The sequence below is a fragment of the Adiantum capillus-veneris genome, chromosome 18 (genome assembly GCF_014529385.1).
Source record: "Adiantum capillus-veneris isolate H3 chromosome 18, ASM1452938v2, whole genome shotgun sequence".
Taxonomy (NCBI): domain Eukaryota; kingdom Viridiplantae; phylum Streptophyta; class Polypodiopsida; order Polypodiales; family Pteridaceae; genus Adiantum; species Adiantum capillus-veneris.
Window position 1 is genome coordinate 70,768,441 of NC_140948.1, and position 26,343 is coordinate 70,794,783.

The 26,343-nt window shown below is 43.0% G+C and overlaps 1 protein-coding gene across 1 annotated transcript; it reads right to left on the bottom strand.

The window, feature by feature from the left end:
- Nucleotides 1-4,092: 4,092 nt before the first annotated feature.
- Nucleotides 4,093-8,271, bottom strand: LOC147435851 (uncharacterized). The gene is made up of 11 exons (XM_086487796.1): nt 8,179-8,271; nt 7,802-8,032; nt 7,516-7,690; nt 7,073-7,467; nt 6,790-6,934; nt 5,704-6,369; nt 5,499-5,592; nt 5,257-5,402; nt 4,976-5,154; nt 4,868-4,896; nt 4,093-4,612 (listed from the first exon to the last, which is right to left on the bottom strand). Exons 1-11 carry the CDS (start codon nt 8,269-8,271, stop codon nt 4,093-4,095), a joined length of 2,673 nt encoding a protein of 890 aa, XP_086343922.1.
- Between the last annotated feature and the right edge of the window lie 18,072 nt (nt 8,272-26,343).

Consider the following 26,343-nt stretch of genomic DNA (forward strand, 5'->3'; position numbering starts at 1 on the left):
GATGTCTTATACATGAAAGGGGTTGATCTCGTGTTGAGGCGTGTACCTTGGCGGGAGGAGCTTTACAGAGTGTTGGAAGAGAATCATGAAGGCGCATGTGGTGGCCATTTTGCTCTAAAGATCACCTTGCATAAGATTTTGCAAGAGGGGTATGTATGGCCTAGTTTGCACAAGGATGTTCACCATTGGTGTAGGTCTTGCAATAGGTGTCAAGCATTTGGGAAGAGAGTGTTGAAGCCAGAGCTATGAAAAACCATTATGGCATTTGATGTGTTTGAAAAGTGGGGGATTGATGCAATAGGCCCGTTACCTATCACAAGCAGGGGCAAAAGCTATATTTTGACGGCAGTGGACTATCTCTCTAGATGGACAGAGGCTATAGCAGTAAAACAGATCACTGCAAAGGATGTGGCAAAATTTGTGTATGATGAAATATGTTGCATGTTTGGGGTGCCATTAGAGCTACTTTCAGATAAGGGGCCAGGATTTAGAGCTAAACTGCTAGACTTCTTATGCACAAAGATGAAGATTAGGCACCAGCATACCACTCCTTATTACCCGCAGTGTAATGGCTTAAATGAAAGATTCAATGGTGAGTTGGTACAAATTCTTTCTAAAGTGACAGAGCACCAAGGAAAGAATTGGGATTTGGAATTGCCTAGTGCATTATGGGCTTACCGTACTTCGGTGAAGACAGGTACAGGGTTTACTCCATTTCATTTGGTGTATGGAAAGGAAGCACTATTGCCTGTGGAGGTAGAGTTGCCTGCGGTCAAGATGTTAGAGAAGTTGCTTGGGTCGCCTAGTGATGCATTCAAAGAGAGGCTCTTGCAGTTACAAGAGGTCCAGTTGGATAGGATGAGCGCATTGGAGCATTATGGGCAGATGCAGGATAAGGCTTTGGCAAAGATAAATGAAAAGGTTAAAAGTAAGGGTATCAAGAAACATGACTTGGTTTTGCGCTACAACAGTAAGCTGGACAACACCTTCCAAAAGAAGTTTCAAATTAAGTGGGAAGGCCCTTTCAAGGTAGTGGAGTGTTTTCCAAATGGCACATATCAGCTGGCTAACCTGGATGGTGTTCTACATAAGTCAAGGGTAAATGGATTGCGTCTTAAATTGTATCATGCTAGATTGATGATGGTGGAGCAAGATGAGCTATCTGTGGAGCAAGCAATGTTGGTGAAGGATGAGGAGATCTGTGATGCGGCGAGTCTCATATCTCTCTTTGCTGCTGCTGATCATGAATGATCTAGCAGGCTAGGGGATGGGCAAATTATGTCAGGAGTTTTTTTGAGCAAGGGATTGCGCATATGTACATACACATGCATGGTGCATTGAATAAAGAATTGCCCATTTTTCAGAGCCAGGTGGTTACGTGGAGCCCACATGTGTACAGGTAGGACAGGGTGTATATAGTGCATCGATTCTCACTATTACCAGTACCACTGTGTTTTTCTACAATAATGAGGAGTTTATAGCATGTAAAACTTCTCGAGGAAGCTATCCACGGGCCGACGACATGAGGTCAGCAGGTGCGTCAGATGGCATCTAGTGGCGTCAGGAGGGTGAACGAGGTCAATATTTGCACGCGGATGAGGACGGACACAACGTGGGTGTTTTCTTGTGAGAGTTATGCAGATAGGTCATCATTAGGACCACTTTTTGGGGCCACTTCACGTGGTGGCGAGATGCATTATTGGAAAAAAGCTGAGTGCCAGGTGTGCGAATGATGCAAAAAGGTGACAACTATGCACTGCGAGGTCAGTTTTTGGCCTGTTCGGGGTCCGTTTGAGGTCATCTAAAAGGCCAAGGGTGCCCAACTAATAAAGCTAAGTGTGGGAACTGAAAAAACAGAGAGAAGACCAGAAAAAACATGGAGAAGAGAGGAGGAACAGACGCAACTGTGTTTTTGCCCATTTTGGAGCCTATTTTGGCCGTAAACTGCTCATCCGAGGTCGGATTTGAGCACTTTGACATTGTAGACCGGGTTTTTGGGCCGTTCCGGATGCGATGGCGCTGTCCATTTTGCCAAATTCCTCACTCTTTTTCTGCTGTTTTTCTGTGTAATCTTCTCCGGTGAGTGAAGCTTCTTCTCCAATTTGTGATTGTATCTGGTATCTTTTACCCATATTGTGTGAGCGATTTGCCCCATTGGTGTTGGCCCAAGCTCATTTGTATCTAAACATCAGCAGTTCTCCTCTTTTGAGCTGAGTTTTTGTGTGTGTGTGTGTGTGTGTGTGTGTCTGTGTGGAGTGGGCAAGTGGATAGTCTCTCTCCTCTCACTCCAGAGGTGTGTTCCCTGTCTCGGCCAGGTGTGTTGTGTAAGCCGAGTGGTGCCCCATAGTGTGTGTGTGTATCTTTCCAAGAGTGTGTGTCGGGTCGTTATAGAGGCGCTGTGTGTGTTTCCATCCCGATCACACCGTGGCCTTCACTTAGAGCTTCTTTTAGTATTTTCTAGCATTGTTAACACTTGGCCTAGTTTGCTTTTGGAAACATGTACATGGTGTGCACACTTGCCGTTTGCATCTTCCACCTTGGCCGGCCAGATCGCTCCCCTTTTGGTCTTGCATTTGGCTTTGTCCACTTGGTCCTCAACTTGGCCGGCTTTGGCTTTGCTTTATACCACTTGGATGCTCCCGGATTTTCTCTCTCGCTCTCTGCTATGGGGCTCACCCCTTACCTGAGGGGGGAAGGCAATAGCGATATCGCTATTGCTCTTCTCCTCTTCCTTCAAAACTTACGGGCTTTGAGAGACGTGGGAACCCCCCCTTTTCGGGCCTGCCACGTCATCACCGGGCTTACGCCGCGAGCGCCGTGCGCCGCCCATCTTCAGCCGGCTCGCTGCTCAAAACTGCCGCATCACCGCCACAGCAGCGCCCGCCGCGTGGACGCCATAGTTGCGCCCAAGGCCACGAGCTCCAAGAGCTCCACACTCCTCCTTTGGATGCTAGTGGGAGGGCCACGGCCCAGCTTATATCCCCCGAGCTAATAGCCCCCGCTTTTGCATATGGGTTTTCACCCTCGCCACGTGTCAGCTCCAGGAGGCTTTAAGCCTTTTGAGTTTCAAAAAGGTCCCTTAACTTTTTTTTTAAGCACAAAAACCTTTTGGCCTAACTTTGTCTGGCTCCCATGTACTGCCTCCACCTCCTATTGCCGAGCCGCAACAACTTACTAAAACCCCACTTTGCCGGCTACAACCACCTTTTCTGTACCTGCACTTTGACTTCTCGGCGTCCTCGAACCAAAGCTTTCAAAAATGGAAAAAACCATTTGCAACCAACTTCGGGCAAAGACTCCCAGTTTTCCGACGGCTATATCTCCTTGCTCCGGCCTCCGTTTGGCATGCAGTCTCTTCCTGTTAGCTCCATATGATGTACACTCTGCTCTAGAACTTTGTCGGGGCTCAGAAGATGCCAGATGGCACATACTCCAATGTGGTCAAGTGGGCTCAGACCCGACCCCTAGAAAAACTTCAAATGACCATATCTTGCAAACCGTGGCTCTGATCCACAATCCGAAAAGACGGGTAGCCTCCATGAATTGATATCTACACATCCATACTCTACACATCCATACCCCAAGTTCCACTTGGATTACCTGTCTCCAGCTGCCCTGTTCGGCAAGAATCTGCAAACCTCGAAAACTTCAACCTTCAATAACTTGGGCTCCGTAGCTCGGTTTGATGAGCCGTCTGGACCTACTCCTTCATCTCTTCAAGCTCTTCATTTCAGGACCTCAAAACTGCACTTTGCATCTCTTTCACTTGCTACCCCAATTAGCACATTATGGAGCCTTTCTTAGCCTATAAGCCGCATCATGCATACACTTACGCTGCTACCTGCTATCCCATGAACTTCATAGCTGCTCGAGTTCTTTGCCATGCTTCTGCTTGCCTATACACACCTATCCATGCCATCTTCTAGAGCCGACATACTTTGGCTGCACCATCATTGCCCACCCCCCTGTTGAGCATTTATGCTCAACCACATAAAAGCTTTATTTCACTATAAACTGCAAAAACCACGCACACACTATGAGAAAACTCAAACCATATGTACAATGTTTTATGGCACGCTATCACCTAAACCTTCAAGTGGGTTGCCCCACCCCCTGCATAAGAATCTGATGCACCGCTGGCACTAACTTCCTTTCAAAGTAGAGCTTGAGACGAAGACCATTTACCCGATGTTTAAGAAATTGACCATCCAACCTGACTAGTGCATATGTACCATTTGGAAAAACATGATGAACCCTGTAAGGCCCCGTCCACTTTTTCTTGAATTTCTTCTGAAAGGTGAAGTCAAGATAACTCTCGTACTTTATCACTAAATCGCCCCTCTCAATTTGCTTAGCTGGCAAATGTTGGTTAAACTTTACTACCCTCTTTTCGCGTTGCTTCACATAAAAATCCGTCGTTGCTTCACGATCCTTCTTCAAAGTTTCGAGACTTGTAATTCTGTCCTGCAAAATATCTTGGTGAGTTTTATCAATGCGCCATAGACCTTTGAGAACCCCTAGCTGCACATGTACAGGCAGGACCTCTTCCTTGCCATATAAGGTGTCAACCAACTCGTATGGAGTGAAGTTGGTTGACACCTTATAAGACGTCCTGTAAGCCCACAAACATTTATCAGGTGTCAACCAACTCGTATGGAGTGAAGTTGGTTGACACCTTATAAGACGTCCTGTAAGCCCACAAACATTTATCAAGGTTAGACTCCCACTCTTCAACCTGCTGGTATATATACTTTGTAAGCATCTTGACTATCTGCCCGTTTGCACTCTCCACCAATCCATTGCACTGCGGGTGGTATGGAGATGAAAATTGGTGTTGAATCCCCAATTTGTCCACCAGAGCACGCACCAACTTGCTTCTGAATCCCTATCCTCGATCTGATATAAGCACCCAAGGTACTCCAAAATGACAACATATGAAACCAAATACAAAGTGAGCAACAGTATGCGCATTTACCTCTTTAACTGCTTTAGCCTCGACCCATCCAGTAAGGTAGTCTATTGCCACTACCACATATTTCTTACCACTCGCTGACTTGGGAAATGGACCAATTGCATCCAAACCCCACTTTTCAAAGGCATCATGTGCAATGATAGCCCCTTGTTGCTCGGATACCAGTCGTCTTTCACCCATCACTTGGCATTGATGACACGTCTTGCACCAATAGTGTGCATCTCATACCACAGAAGGCCACAAGAATCCACTTCTTAAGATACGAAACAAAACTTGACTCTTACCCTGATGACCGCTTTCTTCATGGCATTGCTCCAATACCATGCCGATCTCTTCTTTGTAAAGAACACGACGGAGCACTCCATCACGACCGTACACCATAAGATGCTCGCCAATAAGAGTGAACCTCTTAGCCTTTTGAAAAACTCTCCTTTTTTGTAGTTTGGAAAGCCCGTCAGAACATTGACTTGTATTCAAGAAATCATCAATATCCTTCAAAGTCTCTCTACCTGCATAAGTGGCTGACCCCACATACAAACTTGACACTTGAGTCTGAACACAACTGCTAGCCAAACGATCTGCTTCCTGGTTTTGTTCTCTCCGCACATGTTTGAATTGTACTGCTTCAAAAAACTTCAACAGCTTCTTTATGGAAAAAAACCAATTCTTGAGAGAATCCCTCTTTACCTGCCATTGGCCCAAAAGTTGTTTGATAACCAGTAGAGCATCACCTTTTACGACCAACCTTGAAATTCCAAAGTCAATGCACTGCTTGAGCCCCAAGTGTAAGGTAAGATATTCTGCTTCATTGTTGGTATGCACCTCCTCCAAATTGTAAGCTTTGGAATAAATGACTGTGCCGTGCGGATCCTGAATAACCACACCTCCACCTGCTTTTTGTGTTACTCGTCTATAAGCCCCATCAAACCACATCGTGAAAGCCCCTAACAAGTCAGGTTCCTCCTTATCCTCCTCTTGCACTACCCTTGGATAAATTGGCAACTCAACTTCCTTGTTGACCAAAATGTCCGCCAAATGAGACCGTTGAGTGTGATCCACTTTGAACTCAAATTCGAACTCTTGAAGCTCAATCACCCACTTCATGATTCGCTTCCTAGGTTTCAAGTGCAGCACCACTTCAGGAAAAAGATTGTTAGCAGTTAGCACATAAAACTTCTGAACGACCAAATATACTTTAAACTTCCTGCATGCAAAGACCAAAGCCATAACCCACTGCTTTGCCTCTGTATAAGTAGCTTCACCTGGACTAATGACCCTGCTCTCAAAATAAATGGGCCTATAGCTCCTGCCTACCTTTTGTAGCAATACTGCTCCAATAGCCACCGTCCCCACCGTCATAGAAATATTAAAAACACCTTCATGATTAGGAGGACACACTGCAGGTAACTGACATAGAATACCTTTCACTTTATCAAAGGCCTCTTGAGCTTCCTCATCCCACTAAAACCCATGCACATGTTGAGCCCTTTTCTGAAGAGGGTAGACATATTGAGACAGCATCCAAAAAAACTGGGATAAATACTTTAACTTATGCACAAAAGAAGCCAATTTTGCTGCACTGTTTGGAGGCTCCATAAGAACCAATGCTTTCACACTCGCTGGATCTGCTTCAATCCCATTCTATGACACCACATGGCCTAGCAACTGAACCCTTGGTTGTGCTAGCTTGCACTTCTTTGGATTCAACTGACCTCCTTCTTCATCTAGCTTTTGAAAACACAGTCTTAACTTGGACAAATGCTCTGCCCTGGAACTATAGCAACCAATATCATCCATAAACACTCTAATGAACTTACCCAAGTAAGGCCCGAACACTTTGTTCATCCAATCCTGAAATTTTTCATATGCATTCACCAGTCCAAAAGGCATCCTAGGATAGTCAAAGCAACCCCATGGAGAGATGAAGGTATTCTTTAGTTGGTCCTCCAAAGCAATACCGATCTGAAAATACCCTGAAAACCCATTGATAACAGAATAGCGCTCATGCCCGGAAACTTGGTTTAAAATCTCATCTTAAAAAGGCAAAGGGTAATGATTCCGCTTGGTTGCAGCATTCAAAGGTTAATAATCTACACATACCTGCCACTTTCCATTCTTCTTCGGGGTAATGACAACAGGAGAAACCCACTCAGACTCCTTTACCGGATAAATAATACCTGCCTCGAGCAACTTGTTGATCTCCTGCCATAGAGCTTCCTTTTGAATGTCCCCCAACCTTCTGAGCTTCTGTGCTTTTGGCCTGTATCCTTCTTTAAGAAGAATCTGATGCTCCACTCCTCTAGCTCCCCTCAGATCCTTATATTCCTTTGCAAATAAATTAGGGTAGGATGCACATAGGTCCATGTAGCCTTCTTTCTCCTGCTTTGTTAAATCGGCACCTAACATATCTTCCATCTCTTTAGCTTGCAAACTACAAACCGGAACTTGCATACCTCTCTTTGCAGTGGTAGAGTCTAATGTGACCCCGAACAAATCTGTATCCAACTTTAATAAATCCTCATCACTCTCCTCCTCTTAGACACTGGTAGACCCTTCATCATAAGTAGACTCTGTCTCGTACTCATAACTGGTACTGAAATCTCGATTCTCTCCACTGGTTGAGGGATGAAAATGACTTTCCCTGGTCTTTAGATCGAACACAATCTGTCCGCCATTCTCCCTATCCGGCAGGGTAAACACCCCGGTTCCCCAATCTTGCTGGGCTCCGATAGCTAACAGCCATGGCCTCCCCAATATAATTGGATAAGCATTCTCTCCTGCTTTCATGACAAAAAAATCAATTAAACATTAAATCCCCATAACCTTTACCTTCACATCTTGTGCCACTCCCAGACAATGAGCTTTGGCATGATTAGCCATCCTCATTCGCACATTGGATCTGACAATAGCTTTAATGCCAATTTCCCTCATAGCCGAATCCGTGATAACACAGACTTGGGCTCCACCATCGATGTATGCTTGAACCTGTTTCTTCTTCTCAATCAAAACATACACCACCGGAAGCACATCGGTTGGACTTCCCACCTTCACAGCTAGATTCTGCACAGTATGTACCTCTCCTCCCACTCGAGGAAGCCTAGTGCTCACACTAGTTGACCATTGCTATCTTAACTTAGGGTTCAAAGCAAGCAGTTGCCCAAAAGTGATATTAGACTTCTGGTTTTGAACATCTCTTAACAAATCACACTCCGGATTGCCACGTCCCAATTGAAAATTCTTTTGGGTGATCCTTCGTCTTCGCCTTCTTCTGCTTGGCTCTGGTTGCTCCCTTCCTTCATTTCTCTTTCCCATTCTTGGCTCTAGTTCCACGCTCCGTTTCAGTGCCTCTTTCAGCTCGTGCTCTTTTGTTGGCCATAATGTCAACCTCCTGTCTGTCAACACCAATAATGTTAACCCTGGGTATTTCATCATTACTTGATGGGGCCGCCTGTGCTTGATTTTCAACCTCTTGTTGACCTCTTTGGCCATTAAACTGTGGTTGACCACGACCTCCACCAAAAAGAGGATACATGCCACCCCTTTCCCTTGGTGGGAGAGGGCAAATCTGGAGCATAGTGACTCTCCTCAACGCAATTGTAGCACCTGCCGGGCAATTGCCTAGCTCTGCCCCTTCCTGCCCTTGCTTGACCTCTGTCCATAACACTTAAACGCAACTCTTGCATTTGTTCAGACAAATCTTGAACTGTACGTACCCCCTTTTGAGGAACGATTGCAGCCCCTCGATTGGGCTGATTCTCCACTTGAGCTTCTTCTCTCGGACTCGAAGTCAGATTGGGAACCATTGCCTCATATCCCAATGCACCTTGCTCGATCTTCTTCTTGATTTTACGGCTTTTAGACCGCGCAATAGCAACTTCCCCGTTGTAATTCTCTGGGCCCTCGAAATCCACATTTTCATGAACTTTGGGGTGTAAACAAGACATAAACTTTTCCAATTTAAAGTACTCACCACCATTTACCAATTGCATGGCCACTGCAAAATCCCTCCAGCATTCTTCAAAGCGAGCAAGAAAGGTGTTGAATTCCTCATTCACGTCCTGCTTCAAATTCTTCAACCTTGCATCCAAGTCGATAGGAGACACCTCTTTTCGAAAGTCTTGCAGGAAACGGGTCAGCAACGCCGGCCACATAATTCTTGGCACTCCCTCCAATGCATAGAACCATGTCTTTACTTTTCCCCGCATCAAAAACGGGATCGTTTGCATCTTGCTAGCTTCATCCAGCATATGCAATGACATCATATACAACTCAAAATCGGCCATCCACTCTTCCGGATCTCATTCTCCAGCAAAAATTGGTCCATAACTATGTGCTTCCATCCCTCCTTGATGGAAAGAACCGCCTTTGATCAACACCAACGAGCAATCAGTTGTTCCTCAGTGGGGGCACCAGAAGATGGAGAGGGGGAATAGGGAACACACCCAACACACAAAATACTTGCCTCTCTATAGCCCAGGGATTCCACAACACCCCTAACCTCTCAAAACACACCTTCAAATCAGCTAATTTGCACGAACAACTCCACCTTAGCATACAAAGCAACTACCTCACTCCTTGCACAAGAACACCCACAACACAAATGCACCCACACTGCTTAACTCACCCGTTCCGACTCACAAAACACCCCTAATCTGCACTCTCGATAGCACCCTTCCAGCTGCAGGCAAACCCTCTGCAAATAATGGTTAACACACCAAGAGTGAGAGAGAAGGAGGGGATTGGGGAGAAACAATACAAGAGATTGGGCAAACGGTTGGTATTATTGCATAGAGGGTAGTACAATTGATGTATGCAACTTCAATGGAAAGCTTGGCATCAACACAAGCTTCAAGCTTTCACTTACTCACACAGGCAAAAAAAGCCCTTCAATTTTCTCATTAACAACCTTTTATAGGGGTACCTCTAAGAGGCCGAAAAAAGAAAAAAAGGTGAGTTTCTCTTGCCGTGGCCTTCACTTAGAGCTTCTTTTAGTATTTTCTAGCATTGTTAACACTTGGCCTAGTTTGCTTTTGGAAACATGTACATGGTGTGCACACTTGCCCTTTGCATCTTCCACCTTGGCCGGCCGGATCGCTCCCCTTTTGGTCTTGCATTTGGCTTTGTCCACTTGGTCCTCAACTTGGCCGGCTTTGGCTTTGCTTTATACCACTTGGATGCTCCCGGATTTTCTCTCTCGCTCTCTGCTATGGGGCTCACCCCTTACCTGAGGGGGGAAGGCACATTAGAAAATTTCGGAGGTCATTTGGAGGGCCTTGTAAGAAATTGTATTTCTCTCTCTAGAAACTTTTTTTAAAATGCACTTGCACCTTGTGTGTACGTCCAAAAGGACAACCAGACACTCTAAAAAGTAGATTTATATTCCCAATCGTCCTTGAAAACGGTCACTTTTTTATTTAATGCGAGCGTCTTTTTCAGGAGGCAGGTGCGGCGCATTTAATGCAGCTTACGTCATCACTGAAAGTTGAAAAGTCACAAACTATAAAATAGTGATAGATTTTGAGGATTTTGACACCACCAATGCATCCGGAACGCCAAAATACCCTAAAAACGAATGTCTACTTGTCTCATTCCGACATCCGGAGAGGCAAAAAATGTCAAAAAAACCCCAAAAATGGGCTTTTTACTTAAGGCGCACGAGGAGGCATTCTAAAATTTTACAATGCCCCTCTGCGCGCCGTTAGTACAAAGCTCTTTTTAGTGATTTTTAGACACTTATCTTTCCAAAAAGGCCCTTTTTAGAGGTTTTTGGACATTTTCCTCTCAAAAAGCTCCCTAAAAAGAGGAAAAAAGGGCCTTTTTACTAACGGCGCGCAAGGAGACATTCCAAAATTTTGGAATGCCCCCTCGCGCGCCGTTAGTACAAAGCTCCTTTTAGTGATTTTTGGACACTTATCTTTCCAAAAAGGCCCTTTTTAGAGGTTTTTGGACATTTTTCTCTCAAAAAGCTCCCTAAAAAGAGGAAAAAAGGGCCTTTTTACTAATGGCGCGCGAGGAGGCATTCCAAAATTTTGGAATGCCCCCTCGCGCGCCGCTAGTACAAAGCTCCTTTTAGTGATTTTTGGACACTTATCTTTCCAAAAAGCCCCTTTTTAGAGGTTTTTGGACATTTTCCTCTCAAAAAGCTCCCTAAAAAGAGGAAAAAAGGGCCTTTTTACTAACGGCGCGCGAGGAGGCATTCCAAAATTTTGGAATGCTCCCTAGCGCGCCGTTAGTAAAATGTTCTTTTAGGGGTTTTTGATATTTTTGGCCTCTTTGGATGTCTAAGCGAGGCAATTGGACATTCATTTCTAGGAGATATGTGCGTTCCGGACGCATTGACAGTATCAAAAGTTTCAAAATCTTCCACCACTTGATAGTTTTGTGGCTTTTTGAGTTCTAGTGATGACGTAGCCCGTATCAAATGCACCGCATCTACCTTCTGAAAAAGGTGCTCGCATTAAATAAAAGAGAGTGCTCGTCTTCAAGGACCACTAGATTATTAAATGAGGAGAGGGACACCTTTTATATTTTTGTTAATATCAATCTATTTTTCTACGTAACGTAGGCTCTTCTCTCATTGGAGGAGCTTATTTTCCTCTCTCTACCAAAAGGCCCTCCAAAAGACCTCCGAAATCTCCTAATGATAGCGATATCGCTATTGCCCGCCTCCTCTTCCTTCAAAACTTACAGGCTTTGAGAGCCGCGGGAACCCCCCCCCTTTCGGGCCTGCCACGTCATCACCGGGCTTACCGCCGTGGGCACCCTGCACCGCCCATCTTCAGCTGTCTCGCTGATCAAAACCGCCGCATCACCGCCACAGCAGCGCCCGCCATAGCTGCGCCCAAGGCCACGAGCTCCAAGAGCTCCACACTCCTTCTTTGGATGCTAGTGGGAGGGCCACGGCCCATCTTATATCCCCCGAGCTAACAGCCCCCGCTTTCGCATATGGGTTTTCACCCCCGCCACATGTCAGCTCCAGGAGGCTTCAAGCCTTTTGAGTTTCAAAAAGGTCCCTTAATTTTTTTTTAAAGCACAAAAACCATTTGGCCTAACTTTGTCTGGCTCCCATGTACTGCTAACACCTCCTATTGCCGAGCCGCAACAACTTACTAAAACCCCACTTTGACGGTTACAACGACCTTCTCTGTACATGCACTTTGACTTCTCGGCGTCCTCAAACCAAAGCTTTCAAAAATGGAAAAAACCATCTGCAACCAACTTCAGGCGAAGACTCCCAGTTTTCCGTGGGCTCAGACTCGGCCCTCGGAAAAACTTCAAATGACCATATCTTGCAAACCATGGCTCTGATCCACAATCCGAAAAGATGGGTAGCCTCCATGAATTGATCTCTACACATCCATACCCCAAGTTCCACTTGGCCCACCTGTCTCCAGCTGCCTTGTCCGGCAACAATCTGCAAACCTCCAAAACTTCAACCTTCAATAACTTGGGCTCCATAGCTCACTTTGATGAGCCGTCTGGACTTACTCCTTCATCACTTCAAGCTCTTCATTTCAAGACCTCAAAATTGCACTTTTCATCTCTTTCACCTGCTTCCCCAATTAGCACATTATGGAGCCTTTCTTGGCCTATATGCCGCATCATGTATACACTTCCGCTGCTACCTACTATCCCATGAACTTCATAGCTGCTCCAGTTCTTTGCCATGCTTCTACTTGCCTGTACACACCTGTGAATGCCATCTTCTAGAGCCGACATACTTTGATTGCACCAACGTTGCCTAAGTCATGGGACACATTTAGGACAGCCATAAGTAACTCGGTTCCTGCGGATGAGTTGACAAGTACTGATGTGGAGTCTAGTCTTCTCACGGAAGACATAAATCGAAAGAATAATGCAGGTAGTAAGTCTTCTAGTGCAATGGTTGTCAGAGGCAGGACTATGGACAAGTATAAGTCCAACAGGGGTAAACCTAGAAGCAAGTCCCATGCTGGCACAAGTAAAAAGGATGTGGAATGTTTTGATTGTGGTAGAAAAGGCCATTTCAAAAAGGATTGCTACAAGTGGAAAAGGGAAAATGGAGATTGTAATAAGAAAGACCATAATGCTAAGGACAAGCCTAAGTCCAATGTCAAGATTGAGGAGTTAAATGCAACACAGGGAGAGTGTAGCTCTCAAGATGACCATGTATGTGCTCCGACTAGTGTTACTAGTGAAGAGCTTGGTGATGTGTTGCTTGCATCCTATTTTGATGATGCTTTTCTTCTCACTCATGAGAGTAGTATGCCTATGGATTGGGTCATTGACAGTGGTGCTTCTTTTCATGTTACACCTCATAGGTCGTGGTTTCATGACTATGATGCTTCGAGCACAGGTACTTTCAGGATTGCCGATGGGCGTTCTATGCAGATTCATGGCATTGGGGATATTCATTTGGCTATGCCAAACTCTACTACGTTTGTCTTGCAGCGTGTGCGTCATGTACCGGCTCTTGCAAAAAGCTTGATTAGTGTGGGTCAGTTGGATTCACTTGGTTTCAATGTATCTTTTGGTGACGGAGGTTGGAAGCTCACTAAGGGAAGCCTTGTTTTGGTTAAATGTGCTAAGAGGAATACGTTGTATTCCCTTTGTGTAGCTAGTGTGGTTGATCACATTGTGGGGATCACTGAGCAACCTCCTACTTGTTTATGGCATCAGCGTTTGGGGCATATGTCACTGAAACGTTTGAAGTTGTTGGCACGTGCGGATTACATTCCCGTTTCAAATTTTGGTGGTTTTGAGTTTTGTGAGCATTGCCTTTATGGTTGACATGCTCGGTCTTCTCATAAGAAGAGTGTTCCACATAGATCTTTGGAAAAGCTAGATTTGGTGCATAGTGATGTATGTGGGTCGATGCCCAATGCTTCTCTTGGAGGTTCTATGTACTTTGTTACGTTCATTCATGATGCTAGCAGGAAGGTATGGGCATACCCCATTCGTAAGAAGGATATGGTGTTTGATATATTTAAGCAATGGTTGGCTCTTGTTGAGAACCAATCAAGTTGTAAGTTGAAGTGCTTACGTACGGACAATGGGGGTGAATTTATGTCTCATGCTTTCACTACATTATGTGTTGAGAAGGGTATACGGCGTGAGCTTAGTGATCCCTATACACCTCCTGAAAATGGTGTGGCAGAGCGCATGAACAGGACTATACAGGAGAAAGTCCGTAGTATGCTTTCTATGGCTAGTTTGTCAAATGGATTTTGGACTGAAGTAGTTGCCACTTCTGTGCATTTGATAAATCGTTCACCTAGTGTTCCTTTGGGCTTCAAAGTGCCTGAAGAGGTATGGACAGGTTTGCCACCTTCGTATGGTCACCTTCGTGTTTTTGGATGTGAAGCTTATGTACATGTACCTAAGGCAAAACGCAACGAATTGGATCCAAAGAGCAACAGATGTATCTTCTTGGGTTATGGTAGCTCTGGTGAGATGGGTTATCGATTGTGGGATCCTATTGACAGGAAGATTGTGCGCAACCATGATGTTGTTTTTCATGAGGACTCTATGTATAGAGCATCACCGCGAACGGTTGAGGTTCGGCGTGTGATATTTGAGGAGGATGGTCATCATTATGATGGTCCCATGGCTGCTCATGGGCAGCCCATTGACCCTCAGGTGGGAGATCAACCCTTGTTGGGATCATGTAGATGTGGGACAGCCAGATGCACCTCCTGCACAGTACTAGTCCAGTCCAGTACAATACCAGTCTAGTCCAATACCAGTCAAGTCCAACCTAGTACTAGTCCACCCAGTACCACTCAAGTCCAGTCCAGTCCAATACCAATCAAGTCCAGTCTAGTAGCAGTACAGTACCAGTCCAGTCGAGTACCAATCAAGTCCAATCCAGTCTAGTCTAGTAGCAGTATCGTACCAGTCTAGTCCAATACCAATCAAGTCCAGTCCAGTACCAATCAAGTCCAGTCTAGTAGTAGTCTAGTCTAGTCCAGTACTAGTCCACTGTAGTACAATACTAGTCCACCCAGTACCAATCAAGTCCAGCACTACAAGAGGCTATTCATATTAGCGACGCTCAAAAAAATAAATCCCGGCGTCGCTATGAGCATCGCAAATTTACAAGTAACTTTGCGACGCTCATAGCGACGCCGGCTGGGCTAAAAAAATAAGAGAGAGTGCCCAAAAACTCAAATCTCAGATCTGAGTTTTTCGGCGCCCTCAAGCAAGGAGCAGGTAACGCTCTCCCTCTCTCTCTCTCTCTCTCTCTCTTTCTTCTCCACACACACACACACACACACACACGAGGAGAGGAAGGAGAGCCAGGTATGCTTCTTCCCTCTCCTCACTCTCATGTTCCCTTCTCCTCTTTCTCTCTCCCTCTCTCTCTCTCTCTCTCTCTCACTCACACACACACACACATAGTGTTTTTGAGAGAGAGAGAGAGAGAGAGAGAGAGAGTACAAACATAAACAAAAACGCACACACACATACATAAACAAAGAATGCACACACACATTGAGAGAGGAAAAGAGAGAGAGAGCATGCATAAACAAAAAACGCACACATTGAGAGAGGAAAAGAGAGAGAAACCATGCATAAACAAAAAAACGCACACACATTGAGAGAGAAAGAGAGAGAAACTAATTTAACGTCGTAGGAAACTAATTAAAATTAAAAGACCTAAAGATCTAGCCGACTAGGAGTTGAACTCAAGACCTATTATTCAAGAGGGAAATGGCATAACCAATCTATCATACTTGGCATGGGTGATAGAAAGGTTATACCATTTATCTCTTTTTATTGGCACACACATCCACACACGCGCACACACACAAGAAGAAGAGAGTTATAACGTCGTAAGAAACTATCCTAAAAGACGTTAAAGATTAGGTTAGATGTAGACTTACGTTAAATTAGATTTAGGTTTATTTAAGTTAAATTAGATTAGATTTAGGTTTATTTTTAATTAGATTTATGTTTATTTACGCTAGATTTAGATTTACGTTATATTAGATTAGATTTAGGTCTCCATAGACTGCGATGCCTGCATGAAGCGGGTGAAGAAAGCCCTCAATGGAATATAGGGTATTGTTGCCTTCACTCATGGTGGGCTCCGTCGATCCAAAAGTACTGGTGAAATGTCTTCAGAAGATAGGGAAGAAGGTGGATCTTCACGGTGGCAAGAGTCACTACATCCCCGACAATGACCATCTAGACAACCTCTAGTCATTCAACAGCAACTTCAAAGTTAGTAACAAGAGCAAGAACGGTCCAAAGGGCCAATTGCTGTCGTCAGATGTGGATGGAGATGAGGCAGTGTCACCGCCGGAAGTTAACTCTCACATATTTAGTGATGAGTATGCCAACTCTTGCCGAGTTATGTGAAAAATTATGTGTTAAATCAGTTTTAAGGTTCTTATAATCCCTGTTAGTTTAGTTCTTTGTTTTTAATATAACATAATTTACGTTAGATTTAGATTTATGCTATATAAGATTAGACTTAGGTTTATTTAGGTTTACCCACACACACACACAAGAAGAAGAGAGTTTTAACGTCGTAGGAAACTATCCCAAAAGTCGTTAAAGATTAGGTTAGATATAGACTTACGTTAAATTAGATTTAAGTTTTTTTTAGTTAGATTTACGTTTATTTACGTTAGATCAAGTCCACGCAAGAATTACTTACGGTTTAGGGTTTAGAGTTAGACGAACAGTGAAAAGATCTACGGTGAAAAGATGTTAAGATGCTGTGAAGTGCTACAGCTAGAGAAGAGGCAAAGGGGTTTTGTCCACTACATGCAGTATCATGTAGACGTGGGTCTGTAGATTTCTTGTACCCACAAATATAGGTATTGACCAATAAAGACGAGATTATAACCCGGTGGTTCTGATCTCCGTGCACCTCTAGACCGAGGTGTGCGGGGATTGGACATGACTAGAGGATGAGAGGTAGAGAGAGAGAGAGAGAGAGAGAGAGAGAGAGAGAGAGAGAGAGAGAGAGAGAGAGAGAGAGAGAGATAAGACGAAGAATGCCAATAGAATATTAAATTTGTTGTCCAGGTTATAAGATTTTTATCCTCGTTATGAGTAGTGACGAGGATGTGGGACCGTCCAACCGAAACACCTATCTCTCAACGAGGGTCTTATGTCCTTGTAATCAATGCAAGCATGCTGTGCGACGGACAAGACGTATTTCTTTGCAGCACGTTCGCAAATTTGGCGAGTTCGATCCATCTATTATAGATCGAGTTGTTGCCAATTATAACTCGTCGGACTCTGACGCTGGCCAACAAGCAGCAATCTTGCAACCCAATAGACGTGTTCGCAGGCGCTTTGGTCAAGCAGCATATGTGAGGCCACAAGATGTAGCCTCTGACATCTCGGGGGATGATCATGCAGAGCACCCTCCCAACGAGGCAATGTTTGAGCCCGAGATTGATGAAATGATCGAGACGATCATGGATTCAGAAAGGCTTATCTATGATGATATGAAAAGTGAAGCCGATACACCATTGTATAATGGAGCACGTATGTCTAGATTGAAAGCACTCCCGGTTCTTCTCAACATGCAGGCAAAGTTTGGATGGAGTGACACTAGAGTCACAGCGCTTTTCAGGTGATCTATTACAATTAGTTTACTTTAATAAAACTCTAAATGTATAATGATCTGATAGATTTTTACACGACTGTATCGTATTTTTATGTTGTGTAGATTGATTAAAGAGCACATACTACCAGCTGACAATGTGATGCCAGATTCCCGAGATGAAGCAAGAAAGATTTTGCGAAACTTGGGGATGGATTACAATTCTATCCACGCTTGTCCTAATGACTGCATTCTTTTCAGAGGGGAATACATAGACATGGAGAAGTGTCCGAAATGTGATTCCGAAAGATATCGAGTAGATCTCCACGGGACACAAATTCCACAAAAGGTTTTCCGACGTCGCTATAGACTTCTGTGTAAACGTCACTATAGACTTCTGTGTAAACGTCGCTATAACCGTCGCTATGAGCGTCGCTATAAGCGTCTCTATATAGAGACGCTTATAGCGACGCCTATAGCGACGCATATAGCGATGCTATTAGCGACGGTTTTAGCGACGCGGAGGCTTATAAAAACCCAGTGTATTTCCGTCGCTAACAGCGTCACAAGAGCACACAACCTCTTGTAGTGCAGTCCAGTCCAATATCAGTCTAGTCCAGTACCAATGAAGTCTAATCTAGTAGCAGTCCGATCCAATCTAGTCCAGTACTAGACCAATCGAGTACTAGTCCACCCAGTACCATTCCAGTCCCAGTCCAGTCAAGTACCAATCCAGTCTAGTCCAGTAGCTGTACTGTACCAGTCAAGTTCAATTCTGTACCAGTATCAGTCCAATCCAGTACTAGTCCAGTCCAATATCAATCAAGTCTAGGCGAGTACATTACCAGTACAAAGCTCCAGTTCCAATTATTACTAGTACTAGTACAGTCCAGTACTAGTACCAGTACATGATAAGTCCAGTCCAAGATAAGTACCAGTCCAGGATAATCCAGTCCAGTACTGATTCCAATCCAAGATAATGTTGAGATGTAGAGAGAAAGAGAGAGAGACGAGACAAGAGACACACCATATACGCTCCCAAAGACTGATTCATATTGAGGACAAGATACAAATATATAGGTGAGACCAAGTTGAGTAGAGTGAGCCATATATAGCTCCAACACCCCCACTCAAACAAAGGTCTCTAGCTTTGGATGAGAAAACCCTTGGGGAGTTCAAGGGAAAAACCCAAGCCCCTATACAATGTGAAAATATGAACCAGCGATGATGATGTGAAAGTGAATTGTGCATCTATGTACAAATATTCAAGTGACTTAGAGATCACAATGTGCAAATGTGGAGTGTGCATAGTGCATGGTACCTAAAAGATTACAATGTCATATGTACAAAGCTATTACAATAGCAAAGAAGCTAATCTAGAAAGAGTGAGGTCGAAGCAACTCCAAGCTCCGAGCGCAAGAGGATGAAACGTGACTCGTTGAGGCCTTTGGTCAAAATGTCTGCAATCATCTGGTCACTTGGACAGTGTTCAACCATAATGGTTCCTTTGCGTACTTCATACCTGACATAATGATAACGGACAGCAATGTGCTTTGACTTATTATGTTGAACATAGTCTTTTGCAAGACTAATAGCACTTTGGTTGTCACACCGCAAGGGTGTGCTAGAAAGATGAGAGTGACCAATATCAACCAGCATTTGTCGAAGCCAAATCAACTCACGAGCTGCAAGTGATGCCGCAACATATTCGGACTCAGTCGTAGAAACTGCAACACAACGTTGTTTCTTGCTAGTCCAAGAAACAAGACAACCATTTATAAAGAAGCAATTTCCACTAGTAGATTGCATAGATAAATGTGAGCTTGCCCAATCTGCATCTGTGTAACCCAAAAGAGAAAGAGATTGCATAGAATCCGATGTGAGTTGTCGTCGATAGACTAAACCAAAATCTGTAGTGCCTTTCAAGTATTTCAACACACGCTTTGCAGCAGATCAATGCTTAAGAGAAGGACATGCAAGATGTTGTCCAAGATAATTAGCAGCAAACAAAATATCAGGACGAGTGTTCATGCCAACAAAGTGAAGACATTCAATCAAGTTAGCATAAGGTTGATTTGTGACAAGTTGACCGCCATTGTCAGAAGTGTTCTTCGTAGAGCTTGCAAGACAAGGTGTGTTGGCTGAATGTGCAGATTCCATACCAAAATTTTGAATAGTATCTGCAATAAACTTTGACTGTCTAAGGAATAAAATACCTTTTGTACGGTTCCGTTGGATTTGAATGCCAAGACACGAGTGAATCTCTCCAAGATCCACCATATCAAATGCAGAAGACAATAACTTTTTCACTTGCTGAAGAAATCCCAAATCATTGGAAACAAGGATGGTATCATCCACATAAAGAGCAAGAATCACAAAACTGCTACCTTGGCGTTTTATGTATAAGTTGGGTCTGACGAGCAAGAGATGAATCCTTTAGAGGTGAGAAGAAGATCAAATTTTGTATACCAAGCTCGCGAAGCTTGTTTGAGACCATATAGTGCCTTATGGAGTTGAGCAACAAGGTCTTCTTTACCTCGAATAACAAACCCTTCTGGTTGTTCCATATAAATTTCCTCTTCCAAGTCACCATTAAGAAAAGCAGTTCGCACATCCATTTGATGAGCTTCTAAATCAAATTGAACAGCAAATGCCAATAAAACTCGAACACTTGTAATGCGAACAACTGGTGAAAAAGTCTCTTGATAATCAACACCAGCTACTTGGGAATAACCTTTTGCAACTAAACGCGCCTTGAACTTGTCAAAAGATCCATCTGCTTTTACTTTTGTCTTATACACCCACTTACATTTAATAGCTATACGACCAGGAGGTAATTCAGTTAGTATCCATGTACCTTTAGAGATAAGAGAATCGTACTCTGCTTCCATAGCCTCTTGCCATTGATCCTTTTGTGGTGAAGAGATAGCTTCATCATAAGTAATGGGATCTTCGGAAGTAGAAAAAGCATTATCAGCAATATCGTCATCATAAACATGACATGAGCCATGTTCAAAATCAATAGGCAGATCAACAAAAATATCAATATCATCATTGGCGACATTCGGAATGGATGGTTGTGAAGAGGAAAGTTGCTCTATAGGAAGAGTTTCATCTTCTGAAAGAAATGGAAAAGCTTGAAGCAATGATTTAGTATCATCAGAATCATCCATGGACCATGAGCCTCCCATAAGGTGTTTGTTAAAAGTAGCATCACGATTCACAATTACTTTCTTGGAGGAAGGGTCATAGAATTTGTAGCCTTTGGAAGTGTTAGAATATCCAATAAAAATAACTTTAAGACCAAGAGCATCAAGCTTTGTTCGTGTTTCTTTGGGAACATGAATATAAGCAATACATCCAAAGGTTCAAAAATGAGATACAGAAGGAATGTCACCTGTCCATGCTGTGATGGGTATCTTACCAGAGGGTGCAGTAGTAGGAAGATGATTCTGAATAAATACTGCTGTCAAAGTAGCTTCATCCCAAAAAACACGAGATAAGCCAGAATGAATCAGCATACATCTTACAACATTGAGAATAGTACGATTCTTTCGTTCAGCAACACCGTTCTGTTGAGGCGAATATGGAAGAGTGTGTTCATGATGAATCCCACTGTCAGCACAGTAACTTACAAACTCTTGAGAAACATATTCGCCTCCATTGTCACTACGAAGCTTCTTAAGGCGACGACCAGTTTGAAGTTCCGCAGCCTTGTGGAATTGTTTGAAAACAGATAAGGCTTCAGATTTTTGTCTAAGTAGAAATACAGTCGTATACCTTGAGAAATCATCAATGAAATTAATGAAGTAGCGATATTGTGATCTCGAAGAAGGTAGAGGTCCACATATATTAGTATGAACAAGATCCAATATGTCATGAGAATGAGTTGTATTTGAAAGAGGAAAGCGTTTGCGATTGTGTTTCCCAAGAGCACAAAATTCACAAATTCCCATATGAGGATGGGCTTTAAGATCCATGCCATGAACAAGATCACGACGTTGAAGATCAAGGAGTTTTGAGAAATCAGCATGAACAAAACGGTGATGCCATACTTTGCAATCATGATCACCTGGAGCAGTGACAACATTTGCTACAGCATCGTTGAGAGAGAGTTCAAACAAATTACCATTTCGAGGAGCAGTGGCTATAGTCGGTCCATCTTTCTCAATTCGGCATTTGGTATGATCAAATCCAACAAACAGACCAAGATCAACAAGTCTAGCAACTGAAAGAAGATTACGTTGAAGATTTGGTACATGTAATACTCCTCGCAAAATTCGAGTGGAAGAAGATAAGGTACCAAGATATAAGTCTCCAATACCCTTTACTTGACAAGTAGTATCATCATCAAGATAAACAACATGTTGAACTCGCAGTGGATGATAGTTATGGAGCCACTTAGACTGATATGTCATATTTCGTGTAGCACCAGAATCGACAATACAAAGTGATCCATCGCGTACATGAAGTATTCTGTCTGGAGCAACTGAACATAGGACGCAGCTTGTTTCTGGTACAATGTTGTTTCGATGTTCAATAGCATATGCTCTATTCCGATCTGTGTCGAATCGACGCTTATATCACATATGAGTGGGATGATCAGATCGTCCACAATATTCACAAGAAGAAGAAGAAGAGTCTCTAGATAAACGTGGTTGTTTTGAGGTAATATTGTGTTCTTCATCATATTGACGTGCCCAACAATCATCTTCAGTATGGCCATTTCTGTTGCAGTAAGAACATTGCTTATTAGGAAATTTGAGACGAGAGAAAATATTACCGCGACGGCCACCTCTGCGGTTTCCTCGTTGAAATGGACGCCTTCGAGCATAAAAAGCCCGTTCCATCTGTTGTGACTCAGTCTCCTCGTATGAAATCATAGTTGTATCATGACTAGCATTACGACATTCTTGACGTTGAGAGTATTCAATTAAAGACATGCAGGCTTGGTCGAAATCAAGACCATCTTTATTAGAGAGAATAGTAACAATGTTATCATAAGAAGAGTCCTTCACCGTATCAAGGAGAAGTGTAATCAGTTGCTTTTGTGGAGCAAGATCACCGGCAGCAGCAAGTTGATCAATAATAGATTTGAAAGATTCAATATGTCCCGTCATGGCAGTACCAACTTCATATTGTAACTTGTTAAGCAACCCTCTCAAATAAAGTATTTCTGTAACAGATTTCTTCTGAAAGTTTGCAATAAGGTACTTCCATACGTCATGGGAAGTAGGCAGTTCGTACATATCAAGCAAAAGGGAATCAGTAAGAGTAGAAAGAATATACTGATGAGCTGCTTTATCACGTCGTTGCCAATCCGTATAGGCAACATTCCAATCTTCAAATATAGGTCCTTCAGTGATAAGCACGTTATCATTATCCGTATCAACAGGCTGAGGCGGACAAACACGATTTCCAAGAACAACATCGGAGAGTTCATCGCCTTCAAGAATTAACAACATCTTTGCTTTCCAGCCTAGGAAACCTTGACCTTGGAAAGGAGGAACAGAACGCTGGCCAGAAGGAAAGCCATTGACGAGAATATTCATAGGCATATCTTGTTGCGAGAAGACGTATAAGATAAGATCGCAGAATTTTCACACCATATATGGTGAAGGCCGCAATTGAGAATGAGAGAGATATGAGGACTGCATTCTGTCAACGATAAACGTAAGAAGGATGCTCAAAGAACTTCCAAAGATGTGAGAGAGGTCACCCAAAAAGGGCAGGGTAAAGGAGACGTTAATAATAAAAGAGTCCTCAAAATAGAGTGGCGTGAGACGCAAGATTGACGGCCACTATATGAATAGCAAAAATCTAAATCTTCTCGAAAAAGTTAACGCGAAAATAAGAAAAAAGATCGCGGACGCTTCACGAAGAAGTAGGACGAAGAAAGCTGCGTCAAGCTCAATTGCAGTAAAAACAGCATAACTTTCTGCTGCGAACTCCGATTGACACAAACCTAGAACTCAAATCGAAGAGCTCGAGGAGATGAACAAGTTTTGGATGAAAAGAACCATTGCGCTACGCTCCACTGCGCTTTTCCCGTTTCTCCAAATTTTGAGCAGAACAGCAAGAAAAATTGAGATGAAGTTCAGGGTGTCATCAACAAGAAAACGTAATCAACGATTAGATTGATTAGCAATAAACGTCACACAAAATACTAATCATATTCTTCTTAACACAAAACAACCACAATTAACAAGAATCAATGCTCAAAAATAAAATTTGTAGCAATTTTTGAATCTTACATGCAAATCGCATACACATACTGTTTTGTCACCATGAATTGAATCGGCGTATGATCGTTACTGCTCTAATACCATGTTGAGATGTAGAGAGAAAGAGAGAGAGACGAGACAAGAGACACACCATATACGCTCCCAAAGACTGATTCATATTGAGGACAAGATACAAATATATAGGTGAGACCAAGTTGAGTAGAGTGAGCCATATATAGCTCCAACAGATAAGTTCAGTCCAGTACTAGTCCAGTCTAGTCAAGGATAAGTTCAGTCCAATACCAGTCCAATCCAGTCCAGTAGCACTACAGTATGTTATATAGTATATAATGGTATACTTACAGTAAAAAGTATATAGTAAATAGACTATATAGTATATAGAGTATATTATATATATATATATATATTGTGATTATACATATATTATACATAAATACAGAGTATAGTCATGTTATATAATATTTATTGTTCATTTCACCATTTTTCACAATCTAGGACTTTATTCTAATTGTTTTCATGAAGTTTCAAATTTTGACCCGGGGCACCTGTTGGGAGCTAGTTTTGAGGATGCTAAGGTCGAAATTTGGAAATGTTTTGTATGTAGAAATTGTAGTCCTCAGTACGAGGAAAAATATTGCTTCTTTAAGTTTTTTAGATTCCTTCATTTTGATGCTCGTTTCAGCCCGTAGATTAGGGAAAAAGTGAGAAAATGCTGTTTTGTACTGTTTTTGTAGAAATTGTCAACTTGCAGGTGAATTTTCAGTCAAACTGAGCTGGATATGAATTTTTTGTATCACACAACTGTCGAAGAGCTCAACAAAGCAAACAAATTCATGTGATTTGGCCCCGGCCAAATTCTGAACCATTTGGGAGTTACGGCTCGCTGAAAATGGCCAAGAATCGTGAATGTCAAAGCTTAGGTTTAAGGCATTACTACTTCTAGAACCAATCGTCTACCTGCTCGAGCTAACACAGTCCAGTACCATCGTGTGTGCATCATGTTGGTTCCTCTCTCTCTCTCTCTCTCTCTCTCTCTCTCTCTCTCTCTCTCTCTCTCTCTCTCTCTCTCTCTCTCTCTCTCTCTCTCTCTCACACACACACACACACACACACACACACACTCTCACACACACACACACACACACACACACACACACACACTCACACACACACTATTGTCGTTGCGGCGCCGGAAGATAGACCGTAGAGAACCGTTCAACGCGGAAAAAAAAGGGGGCGCAGAGCCCGCCTATCATCCGTGCGCGTGCGCGGATCATGGGTGGGCTCTACGCCCCCCTTTTTTTCCGCATTGAACGGTTCTCTGCGGTTTATCTTCTTACAATGGACTGGATTTCTTCAAGTTCTGATTAAAAATGATTTTGGTGTTCATAACAAATCAATCTGATAAATTGTATGCTTTAATCAGAAATTACCAAAAAAAGGGGGGAGGGCAGAGCTCCCCCATCATCCGCATGCGTGCGGATGATGGGGGAGCTCTGCCCTCCCCCCCTTTTTTTTGGAAATTTTGGATTAAAGCATACAATCTATTAAATAGATGTCATTAAATTTTGGGATTAACTCCACAAAATTAATAAAAATAGCACAAAGCTCACCAAATCTACAAAAATTTGGTGAGCTTTGTCAACGGTATTGTAGGAAAAATGCTTTTGCTTGAGGTTATTGAAATAAAACCTAAATTATTTGTTCAATAAACACATCAAAAACGCAAAAAAAAAAAGTGGAGACAGAGAAACCCCATCATCCGCGCGCGGATGATTTGGGAGCTCTACCTCCCCCTTTTTTTTCTAGATTTGGTGAGCTTTGTGAATGGTGTTGCTGGAAATAGTCTTTTGAGGTTTTTGAAATGTTTTTCCCCCATCATCTGTGTCGACAAAAAAAGGGGAGGCAGAGCTCCCCCATCATCCGCGCGCACGCGGATGATGGGGAAGCTCTACCTCCCCCTTTTTTTGCATTTTTTATGTAGTCTTATATAAACTAAAAAGTATATTATATGTGTTGTGTAGATAATGGCACCAAAGAGGGATAGCAAGAAAAGAAAACCTCCAGTCTCTCCTTTTAGCAACCGTCAAGTGAGCATGAAGCTTAGGTCCGGTTGTATACCAAAGGGAGATATCGATCAGGAGGCATCATCATGAGTCCGACATTTGGACACTCCACCAAATAAAAAGAACAAGATTCTCAAAAGGTGTGTTTTTATTGATGATGAGGCTCAAGTTGATGAAGACTCCAACAACATCGAAGATGACGTAGAGATCACAGGTAAAGTATGAGTGTGTGCTATAATTTTATGTCAATACGTAGTTTATATTATAAATTTTTCAATGGTAGATTGTTAAATTTGATGGACGTTTTTTTTCATTTGGAAAGTTTGGTAATTAATAACCATGTGGGATAGTAAGAAAGGGTGAACCATTTTTTATATACATACCATTGATAGTTGCTAGAGAAAATATTAAGTATTGTTTTTGTTTATGTTGGAGAAAAGCTCCTTAAATCTCATGTGAGAGCCCTATATAGGGTGTGCGGTTTTTTTTTTTTAAAGTTGTCTCCGTACAAAGGAG

What these genes read in the sequence shown, in the direction of transcription:
- LOC147435851 (XM_086487796.1), bottom strand. Translation starts at nt 8,271, where the DNA reads ATGAAGGAAGGGAGCAACCAGAGCCAAGCAGAAGAAGGCGAAGACGAA. An exon ending in AGAAGAATGGAAAGTGGCAG is followed by an intron (nt 6,935 to 7,072) that starts GTATGTGTAGAT and finishes GGGTATTTTCAG; the next exon opens with ATCGGTATTGCTTTGGAGGA. An exon ending in TGAAGAAAGCGGTCATCAGG is followed by an intron (nt 5,155 to 5,256) that starts GTAAGAGTCAAG and finishes ATCAATGCCAAG; the next exon opens with TGATGGGTGAAAGACGACTG.